This window comes from Lipotes vexillifer, unplaced genomic scaffold (assembly GCF_000442215.2).
Source record: "Lipotes vexillifer unplaced genomic scaffold, Lipotes_vexillifer_v1.1 scaffold21, whole genome shotgun sequence".
Lineage (NCBI taxonomy): Eukaryota > Metazoa > Chordata > Mammalia > Artiodactyla > Lipotidae > Lipotes > Lipotes vexillifer.
Genome location: NW_006774065.1, coordinates 2,907,477 through 2,918,518, shown reverse-complemented (window position 1 = coordinate 2,918,518; position 11,042 = coordinate 2,907,477). Strand labels below are relative to the sequence as shown.

The 11,042-nt window shown below is 44.7% G+C and overlaps 2 protein-coding genes across 3 annotated transcripts in view; both read left to right on the top strand.

The window, feature by feature from the left end:
• Positions 1-6,799, top strand: part of PSMD9 (proteasome 26S subunit, non-ATPase 9) — a 23,250-nt gene extending 16,451 nt beyond the window's left edge. Inside the window, exons 5-6 of one of the 2 annotated variants that reach the window (XM_007448702.1) lie at positions 6,014-6,102; positions 6,423-6,799. In XM_007448702.1, the coding sequence (XP_007448764.1) occupies positions 6,014-6,102; positions 6,423-6,450 (117 nt within the window). In that variant the 3' untranslated portion in view covers positions 6,451-6,799. The remainder of the gene's footprint in view (positions 1-6,013; positions 6,103-6,422) is intronic. The other variant, XM_007448703.1, reaches the window with a different exon arrangement.
• A 2,648-nt stretch (positions 6,800-9,447) lies between these two features.
• Positions 9,448-11,042, top strand: part of CFAP251 (cilia and flagella associated protein 251) — a 65,516-nt gene continuing 63,921 nt past the window's right edge. Inside the window, exons 1-2 of the mRNA XM_007448745.1 lie at positions 9,448-9,792; positions 10,433-10,846. Of these exons, the coding sequence (XP_007448807.1) occupies positions 9,448-9,792; positions 10,433-10,846 (759 nt within the window). The remainder of the gene's footprint in view (positions 9,793-10,432; positions 10,847-11,042) is intronic.

The following is an 11,042-nucleotide window of genomic DNA, read 5'->3' as shown; positions in this document are numbered from 1 at the left end:
CCCGCGTCTCCTGCATCGGCAGGCGGACTCTCAAGCACTGCGCCACCAGGGAAGCCCTAGCTACTGGTTTTTAATTTGTCTTTTCCAGTTAAATATATTCTTAGGCTCTTTATAGGCCTATAAATCCTTTTTCTTAAAAAACTGAGGTATAACTGACAAATAACATGATATTAGTTTCAGGTATACAACACAGTAATTCAATATTTGCATATATTGGGAAACGATTGCCACAGTAAGGCTAGTTAACATCTGTCACCATACATAGTTACACATTTTTTTCTTGTGATGAAGACTTTGAAGATTTACTCTCTAGTCATTGTCAGATATGCATAGAGTATTACCGTATACCAGAATGCACAGTGTGGTGACTATAGTTAATAATACTGTATAAGGCCTTCTTTACAAAAGTAGTCATTGAATGTTTTCTTTTTTTTGAATGTTTTCTAACAACAGAACCTTTCCTTCAAGTGAAATTTCCTGGGGAATTCCAATATATCAAACAGATAAAAGCTGAGCTGCTGGGGTAAACTAGAGGGGGTGGGGGGACCTCACGCCCTCAGAGCCCAGGGTGCTCCTGGAACCAGAGCTCAGCTTGAGAATCAGGGGTCTGGGTTTCCATGGTCTCTGCTCTGTGAATTAAAAAAAGTTTTTTAAAACCCCACAGCATTCTATTGTTAGACTTTTAGGTACTTTACAATTTTATGGGAACCTGAAAATTAACACTCTTGTAGACAAAGCTCCGTTTCCTTAGATAATTTTGTAAAGGTGAGTTTCTGGAATGCATATATTTTCAAAGGAAAAAACCCTTAAATTAAAATAATTTTTCTTTACTATAAAAATAATGTGTATTTCATTCAGCCATAAAAAGGATTGGTGTACTGATATGCTATAACATTAACGAACCTTCAAAGGATTTCTGGTAAGTGAAAAAAGCCAAACAGAAAGGGCCACATATTTTATTTATTTAAATTTATTTATTTTATTTATTTATCTTTGGCTGCGTTGGGTCTTCATTGCTGCACGCAGGCTTTCTCTAGTTGTGGCGAGCAGGGGCTACTCTTCGTTGTGGTGCACGGGGCTCTCATTGCAGTGGCTACTCTTGCTGTGGAGCAGGGCTCTAGGTGCGTGGGCTTCAGTATTGTGGCATGCAGGCTCAGTAGTTGTGGCTCACGGGCTCTAGAGCGCAGGCTCAGTAGTTGTGGCGCATGGGCTTAGTCACTCCGTGGCATGTGGGATCTTCACTGACCAGGGATTGAACCTGTGTCCCCTGCATTGGCAGGCGGATTCTTAACCACTGTGCCACCAGGGAAGTCCCAGAAAGGGCCACATATTTTAGAATTACAAAATGTCCAGAATAGGCAAATGCACAGAAAGCAGAGACAGAAAGCAGATTGGTGGTTGCCAGGGGCTGGGGGAGGAGGGAATGGGGAGTGATTGCTAATGGGTATGGGGTTTCTTTTTGGGTGATGGAAATATGCTCTGAAATTAGTTAGTGGTGATGGTTGGACAAGTCTCTGAATATATACTTTAAAATGGTGAATTTATTGTATATGAATTATATTTCAATAATAAAAATAGTGTGTTTTTATTGTGAAAAAAAAATCACACAATGCGAACATATTTCAAGTAAGAATAAAAGTCCTGGATTTCTCCCTCCCTTGTAGTACCTTCCCTGCTCTGAGTCCTGGGCAAGGTGCAGGCACTACAACAGGGAACAAAACAGGCCAACCAAGGGTCCGTGGGAACATTTTAGTGGGGGAGATGAGCATTAATCAAATAATCACAGGTGTGTAATTGTACACTCCAATGAGTGCTATGAAGGGACAGTTCAAGGGGGCTAGGAGAGCAAATAGTGGGGTTCTGATGTAGTTTGGGGTTGAAGGAGAGTGTTCCTGAAGATGTGGCCTCTAAGTGTATTGAAATTTATCAAGATCGGCAGGGAGAGGAGCCCACCAGCAGGGTTAAGGCCCTGAGGTGAGAGGGTCAGAGAAGGCTGATTGGAACCCAGAGCAAGGAAGAGGGGGAGAGGGGAGGAGGCATGGCCCTTCTTCATTGTTCCCGAGCAGCAGTAGAGAGCTTCTTCCAAGCTGGAGAATAACAGCTGTAAGCAGTTTCGTGCCTTGAAAAGATTTCTCCAGAGGCCAGGTAGAGAGCTGATTGGAGGGCTGACAGAGTTTTAGCAGCCAGGTCAAGAGACGATGGTGTCTTTGACGAATGGGCTGGAGGTACAAGTGGGCAAATCAGAAAGACATTTAGGATGTGCCATAGGTAGAAACCCTCTGGATTTCTAGCTGTCCCAGGGCCATCATTTCCAGAACTGGAAGCACATCAGTGAAGCTCTCACACATTTTTTGGGTGTGGGTGTGTATGTCTACAGTGATTGCTTTTTGAAAAAGAAGTCACAAAGAAGACCTACTCTATGTACTGTTCTGGATGTTTCCCCCTTTGAAGGGATTTCCATGTTGGTACATGTGTATCGGTACACATGTACCATATTCCCTGGCTTGGTTTCTCAACGTTCATTTAACCAGCCCCCCAACCTGGACATTTAAGCCGTTGCCAATATTTGGCCACCACAAATAGTGGTGTCGTGAATATTCTTGTCTTGTGTGAGGGTTTCTGTCAGAGAGATTTCTAGCAGTGGAATTACTGGGTTAAAGGCAATGCACATTTACCGTTTTGATAGGTGTTGTCAAGGTGTCCTCCCAGAAGCTTGCGTTAGTTCATGTTCTCTCCAGTAGTATATGTGAGTGCTTATTTCTTGACCCCTCCCCAACTGTGTTTTTGTCAGTCTTTTATTCTGTGACAATCGAGGTGAAAAATGGTGGGTGTCTTTTTTTTGTTTTTCATCATGCTTTATTTTTTCTGATTCAGAGATCCCATTGATAGATCTGCCTTAATTTTTTAAAACTATGGTAAAATATACATAACATAGAATTCACCATTTTTAAGTGGCATTAAGTACATTCACATTGTTCGGCAGCCATCTTCACCACCGTCTCTAGAACTTTTTCATCTTCCCAAACTGAAACTCTACCCATTGAACACTAACTAGTTATTCCCATCTCCCCAAGTTTCTGGCAACCACTAATCTACTTTCTGTCTCTATGAATGTGACTGCTCTATATACAGCCCTCTAAGTGGAATCACACTATATTTGTCCTTTTGTGACTCATGTGTTTCACTTAGCATAACGTCTTCATGGTCCGTCCAGGTTGTTACATATGTCAGAATTTCCTTTTTAAGGCTGAATAATAGGGACTTCCCTGGTGGCGCAGTCATTGAGCATCCACCTGCCAATGCAGGGGACATGGGTTTGAGCCGTGGTCTGGGAAGATCCCACATGCCGTGGAGCTACTGAGCCCATGTGCTACAACTACTGAAACCCGCACACCTAGAGCCCGTGCTCCGCAACAAGAGAAGCCAACCCAATGAGAAGCCTGCACACCACAACAAGGAGTAGCCCCCGCTCGCCGCAACTGGAGAAAGCCCGCATGCAGCAACGAATACCCAATGCAACCAAAAATAAATAAATTTATATTAAAAAAAAAAAGGCTGAATAATATTCTGCCGTGTGTATGTACTACATTTTGTTTATCCTGTAATCCATCGTTGGCCACTTGGGTTGCTTCTACCTTTTGGCGATAATGCTATTCACCATTTTGGTGAATAATGCTGCTATGAAATGGGTATACAAATTATCTGTTCGAGTCCCTGCTTTCAGTTCTTTGGTTATATACCCATATGTTTAATTGCAGGTTGATATGGTTATTCTATTTTCAATTTCTTAAAATTTATTTATTTATTTAATTTTGGCTGTGGTGTGTCTTTGTTGCTGTGCGTGGGCTTTCTCTAGTTGTGGCGAGCAGGGGCTACTCTTCATTGCAGCGTGTGGCCTTTTCATTTTGGTGGCTTCTCCTGTTGCAGAGCGCGGACTCTAGGCGCGCAGGCTTCAGTAGTTGTGGCTCGCGGGCTCTAGAGCGCAGGCTCAGTAGTTGTGGCGCATGGGCTTAGTTGCTCTGTGGCATGTGGGATCTTCCTGGACCAGGGCTCGAACCCGTGTCCCCTGCATTGGCAGGCGGATTCTTAACCACTGCGCCACCAGGGAAGCCCTATTTTCAGTTTTTTAAGGAATAGTCATGCTGTTTTCCATAGTGGCTGCACCATTTTACACTCCCACCAGCGGTGTACAAGGGTTACGATTTCTCCACATCCTCACTAACTCCTATTATTTTCTGTTTTTTTTTTTTTTTTTTTTGTTTTTCGGTACGCGGGCCTCTAACTGCTGTGGCCTCTCCTGTTGCGGAGTACAGCCTCCGGACGCACAGGCTCAGCGGCCATGGCTCACGGGCCCAGCTGCTCCATGGCACGTGGGATCTTCCCGGACCGGGGCACGAACCCATGTCCCCTGTATCAGCAGGTGGACTCTCAACCACTGCGCCACCAGGGAAGCCCCCCTTTGTTTTTTTTGATAATAGCTATCCTAATGGGTATAAGGTCATATCTCATTGTGGTTTTAATCTGCATTTCTCTAATGATGAGTGATGTAGGCCATCTATTCATGTGCTTATTGGCCATTTGTATATCTTTTTTGGAGAAATGTTTAAGTTCTTTGCTCAGTTTTTAATTGGGTTGTTTGTTGTTGCTGTTGAATTCTTTATATATTCTGGATATTAATCCCTTATCAGATATATGATTTGCAGATATTTTCTCCCATTCTGTGGGTTGCATTTTCACTATGTTGACAGTGTCCTTTGATGTACAGAAGTTTTTAAATTTGATGACTCTTGTTTTAATTCGTAATTTTCTTTGGTATATATTGTACCTACTTTAATTTTTTTGTTAAGGTAATACATACACATAGAAAAGAAGAAATAATGGTACAGAAAGATAAAAAAGTAAATGTCTTCTTCTCTTACTCCAGACTGCTAGTGCTTCTTTCTGGAAGTAACCACTGTTAACAGTTTATCTTCCAGAAAACTTTGTATGCACCAAGCAACACGTATGTCTATTTATTTATTTAGATTAATTAATTAATTAATATTATTTTTGGCTGCGTTGGGTCTTTGTTGCTTCACGCCGGCTTCCTCTAGTTGCAGCGAATGGGGGCTACTCTTTGTTGCAGTGCGCGGGCTTCTCATTGCGTTGGCTTCTCTTGTTGCAGAGCATGGGCTCTCTAGGTGTGTGGGCTTCGGTAGTTTTAGCACGTGGGCTCAGTAGCTCCGCGGCACGTGGGATGTTCCCGGACCAGGGCTCGAACCCATGTCCCCTGCATTGGCAGGAGGATTCTTAACCACTGCGCCACCAGGGAAGTCCTATGTCTATTTATTTATTTATTGAATTTTTAGAGCTTTTATTATTTTTTTATTATTTAATTTAAAATTACTATTATTTTTAAATTGAAGTATACTTGATTTACAACACATATGACCTTTTAGGACATATATTCAAATGGCTTCATACTTTGCTGGTTTTGTTTTGTTTTTACTAAACGAACTGCTATTCACTATACTGTATTTGAACAATACCTTATTGAGGGATATTTTGGGTGTTTTCAGTTTTTGAAATTTATAAACAGTCCTGGGATAAATGCTTTGTTCATATATCATCTTGCACTTTTGCAGAATATATCTTATATGCACCTTTTAAAGATGCTTTGTTGTTGCTGGGGGCAGTTGTGTTCTTCCAGGAAGACGGTACCAAATCTGTAGCCCCACTGCCTGCCCCCAGAGTGCCACGTCCTCCACATTCTCACCAGTTGTAGGAATTACAACTAAAATAAGCATCCTTACTACCAGTCTGGTGGGTGGGGCTTCCCTGGAGGTCCAGTGGTTAAGACTCCATGCCTGCACTGCAGGGGGTGTGGGTTTGATCCCTGGTGGGGGAACTAAGATCCCACATGCCACATGGCCAAAAAAAAAAAAAAAAAATAGGACAGTATCTCAGCATTCTAGCCTGAATCTCTTTGAGTACTAAGGAGGTTGAACATAAAATGAGCTCATTTTCCTTTCAGAAGCCCCTGAATGTGACAGTGATCCGCAGAGGGGAGAAATACCAGCTTAGACTCGTGCCGATACGCTGGGCAGGAAAAGGACTGCTGGGGTAAAGTATCCGTGTTCGTTCATTCACACTGCAGCGTGCACTGAATGCTTGCTAGACACAAAGCTGCGGGCAGGAGGTGGGGTCATTGGGAAATGAAGGGAATTTCCAGACTGCCTGTAGCAACTCATGATAAATCCTTGTGGCGGGAATGAGATTCCAGGTATGGAGGTGGAGGGAGCCCTGGTCGCTCTGGTTCTTTTATTAACTGGACGTTTGCTTTGAAAGAATGAAAGCATGTAGGTGAAAAGCTCAGGACGGCTCACTTCTGATCTTCCTGAATGGAGCCACAAACTTACACTGTTCCTTTTTTTTCCTTCCAGTTGCAACATTATTCCTTTGCAAAGATGATTGTCCCTGGGGAACAGAAACAGGAAAGCATATTCCCTTGCCCCAGACTTGGGTCTAGTGGGCATTTCCTCCTTCTCTTCTCTTCCTGAAGCTCAAGGATCTGGAAGAGGCTGGGAGCCTGAACTTCTAGGTGGTGGAAACGCTGTGGCATCCCAGTGTGATCTCTTGGGATTAACGCATTGTTAAAGACTAGATTTGTGTTTAGCATCTTTTGCAAATTAGGCCATGGCCCTAAATGGGGATCCTCTGGATTGTGAGCAAGTGGGCGGGAGTTACTCTGGTAGGTGCTGATGTGACTTTATGCTTCTAGAAATTTTGTTTTTTTCCCCCAAATAAACAGTTTTACAGTGTTGATATGAGCATGTTATCACCCCAGCTGAATTTCCTATGAACTTCTCAAGCCAAAGCTCAGATGGGAGTTAGATCAGCCTCATGAAAGTTGGGCAGAACAAACTAACAATTGTACTGAAGTCAAGATTTGACCAACAACATCTCTGGGACGTCATCCTTTAGTTAACGGGGGTTCCAGACGCTCAGGCTGCACCTGCGTTTGCACTGCAGCATCGCTGCTCCGGGTACAGGATAATTGAATCTCCTGGGCCTGCCCTCGGATCAGCACTTTTGTAGACTGCTAAGGTGTATTGACATTGCTGATGGGAACCAGCAGTGTGTGCAGAGCTGTCTTCTTGCAAATGCTGATTCCTCCTTCCTCCTTCCTTTTATTTTCTCTCTTTAACATGGCAAAGTGAGTTTCACTTTGTGAAAGTGCCTTCGTGCTTTACTTTTTTCTCTCTTCACCGTATCACAGTGTTTTATTTCCACAGTTCTTGCAGACCACTTTCTGTTTCAGAGGGCATCTGGCACATTCTACTGAGGCATGCTTGGGCTCCTCAGGCCTGGATTTGCTTGGCTTAGATATAGATATCAGCTCACCCTGACGGGAGTCAGTACTAGGTGTGCTTCCAGCCATGGGTACTCATACTTGGCTGGAAAGCCTTCCTGTTGAGTGTCTGCCCCCAAACACTATGTACTCTAGCCGAATGTCCACGTGGATTTCCCCCCTTGTAACCACAAACGTGCTGTGTTTACCAGTGTTTGCTGTTTAAATTGTTTTTCTAATTCCACGTGTTTTCCAATCTTTTATAAGCCCTAGACTATAATAAACACAGAGCAATCCCTTTTTTTTGAGATGTATGCAAATATAGCAACCAGCATTGGGGTATGAGGGTGGGGTGGGGATGGAGAGACTCATTCACATCCTCCTAAAATGATAGCAGCAGAGTCTTCTGCATCAGTGCCTTTGGCTGGTTTCCTGCAAGTCCCCGCCTTCAGAAACCTCAGGATGGCCACGCCGGTGGGCTGTCTTTTGTGAGGTTCTAGTGGAGAGACACTTGGAGGTGGAGTCACCCTAATAGATTTAACAAACTGGTTTGGCAGAAATGTTATGTGATAAGATAACGTAACCTATGAAACATTTAATCCCATCTGGCTAAAATTTTCTGTACAACATCTAGTGCCCGGGCGAGGAGGTGGGGAGGACAGCTGTGTGCTGCACCAGTGAGACCGGGAAATTTAGTTTGCTTTTGACGAAGAGAATTTTATCAAACCGTTCGTACTTCTTCCCGTAACTTTGTCAAGTCTTCAGAAAGTCAGAGTTGCTAGGATTGGCCGCTGCAGCTTCTCAGGGGATGGCACCAAGGGAAAACACGGGGGAGAGCGGGAGGGGAGGGGAGGAGAGATGAGGGGAAAGCCAATTTCGCCTCCCAAGTCGCGGCGGCAGGGGGCGAGCTCGACCAACTCCCCGCTCCCGCTCCCGCCGCTTTCTGGGCACGTGACCGCTGTCCAGCCTTCTTGCTTTACGGCCCGTCGCCTGCCGGCGGCAGCGATTACCATGGAGACGGGGCTTGGGTGGCGACCGTAACTAGGGAGCCCTGGGAGGTGAAAGCGGCGGCAGCTGGAGGCGGAGGCCGGGAGGTGGACGAGGGGTTCACGCGGCGGGAAGACCCCGGCCCTTGAGGACCAGGGTGGGCGCGCTATGTGAGTCAGGGGCGGACGCCCCGGCAAGGAGGGACCTGGTGCCTCTTGGGGGGCGCTCACCCCACCTGGGCTCGGCCTGGGGCAGCTCCAGGCAGACCTGAGCTGGAGGAAGGGGCCACGCCTGGGCTTTGTGCTGCCACGGACGCACACACCTGCTCCCCGCACCCCCCATGAAGAATTTGGTAAAGTTTGGCAGTCGGAAGAGGCTCTGTACTAAGGGCCCTAGACTTGAAATCTTAGCAGTTTTTCAGATGGCGGCACTGAACATTGAGAGGTCTGCTTCTTACTCGCTGTATGACCTTGAATAAGTCACTTTACCTCTCAGAGCTTCAGACTCTTAAGTTTGCTGTAAGGAATAAACGAGAGAATATGTTAGGCTTTTTAACTTTCTAGACTGCTACCATTTCTCAAGCACTCTGTGCTGCAACTCGAGCATTTTACATATGTCATTTCATCTAATCTTCACAACACCCCCAGAATTTAGGGTTATCATTTTAATTTTGCCTGTGAGCAGTTTTAGACTCCGAGGGGTAAAGTGACTTGCCCAAGGTCACAGAGCACCTGAGTGGTGGAACTGGGATTCAATGCCAGGAGAGGCTGACTGGAAAGCCAACACTTTTAACTGCTAAGGTACCCGCTTCTTTCCCTGTTCGTATTATTAGAACTGTTGCTAATGCCTGAGTTATCATTTTGTTGCCTGTGGGAATATGAATATATATACACTGAGTTAGAGGGCTCTAAAATTATCCTCAGAAAGATGAGGCCCGGGATCAATATTTTTAAAGATTTGAGACAGGCTTTCCCAGGAGTATGGCATTCTTTTTATTCCCATGGAAAGGAACAGAGCTGGTATTGCGCATTTTCATTGATGGGTTTGTGGACCAGGAAATCAAAATGGAAAACAGAGGGCCCTGCTGACTTTTATGCTCAAAATTTCTCTAGAGATCTCCAAAGAGAAGAATGTCAGATGCAGAGGAAAACCCACTGGAAGAAACAGAAGAAAATGGAGAAATAGAAATGGAGGAAGGAGAAAAAGAAGAAAAATATCCAAACGCTGAAGGGCTAGAAAACATGCAACAGGAGTTAAAAGAAGATAACACATTAGCGTGGAGAGGGTCTCAGGAGGAGGGGGAGGAGGGAGGGGAAGCGGAGGGGGAGGAAGAGGGGGAAGAATTTGGGAAGGAGGAGGCAGCAGGAGCACAGGAAGAAGCCACAGTGAAGCCCCAAGAAATCACCAAGTCCATGATCAGTTTGGAGAGACTTACACCAACTGATCCCCAATCAGTCTTGTCAGGAACACTCCCAGTAAGTAGGAATTTTCATTCATTCAATCATTCGTTTGTTCATTCATTCATTCCTAATCATTAACTGAATGCTTGTTACCCACTTACCTGCCAGGCTCTGCGGATATAAAACCAAGTGAGACACAGTCCATTCTCTTAAGGAGCTCTAGGGTATGTAGGGAGGCAAACATTATAAAACTAAGTGCAGTGATTGAGAGGTACCTAGGAGATATGTATCTATATAAAGGCCGACTTGACCCAGCTTGGAGGATGATCAGGGAAAGCTTCCTGGAGGAGGTGTGTACCAGGGCTGACTTAAAGGACAGGGGTTAGCTGGAGTGTGCTTGTAGAAATCACCTCTGGTCCAAGGAGAAGTGACTCTCTGTGGCTCTGTGGTGGTTTTGGAGGCCACCAGTGCCACTTAGAAGAATAATTTTGCTGTTGTGGGTCTGCTAGTAGGCCAAGGATAAACCTGACACACCCACGATTCATGTTATTTGAGTACAGAATGTCCCAGGCTCTTTTAAAAAAGTGCTTCATAATTCCGATGTGAGGCTAACACTAAGGCTGGCTGATTAGGAAGAGAAAGGAAACTAAATGAGGGCATGTAGCAGCGTGTACTGTATTTGGAATCACAATCTCCTTTTTATTTCTTTTTTAAGAAAACCTATAGTGGTAGAGAGTCAAAGCATTCATTACAATCAGAGCTTTTGGAAACACTCGAACTTCCAAGAAGCATGGTCTCAGAATTAGAGTTTCTTGATTTGGATCTGACCACTTCTGCGGAACAACAGCTTAGTTCCCCTGAAAAGCAGCCTTCAGGCGAGCTTGCAGAGAGAACCGACCTGAGGCCCCAAGATGAATTGGGACAAGAAAGGAGAGACTTGGAACCAGAAAGGGGAGACTTGGAGCCAGAAAAGAGAGAAGGGAGAAAAGAAAAAAGAGTATTATACGTAAATGAGAAAAAAGAAAAAGAATTCCAGCCCAAAGCAAGGATCCCTAAGGTGTCACTGGTCTCCACTGCCACCGAGGACATTTTGTTCCAAAAGGATGACAGTGCCAACGTGTATCCCTTGGTAAGTGCAACATGCTTTTAAATTTCCCCCAGTGTTTTGAGAGTATTGTGAAATAGGCGAATTTTATGCATATGGAAAAAAAATACCACCAGAAAGCTCCTTTGTAAGCTAATCACAGACCTGTGTCTTTGTAAAGTTCAGTTTGGAGCTGTGGCTGGACATGTGTGACAGTAGGTGGACACGAACCTGCATATGG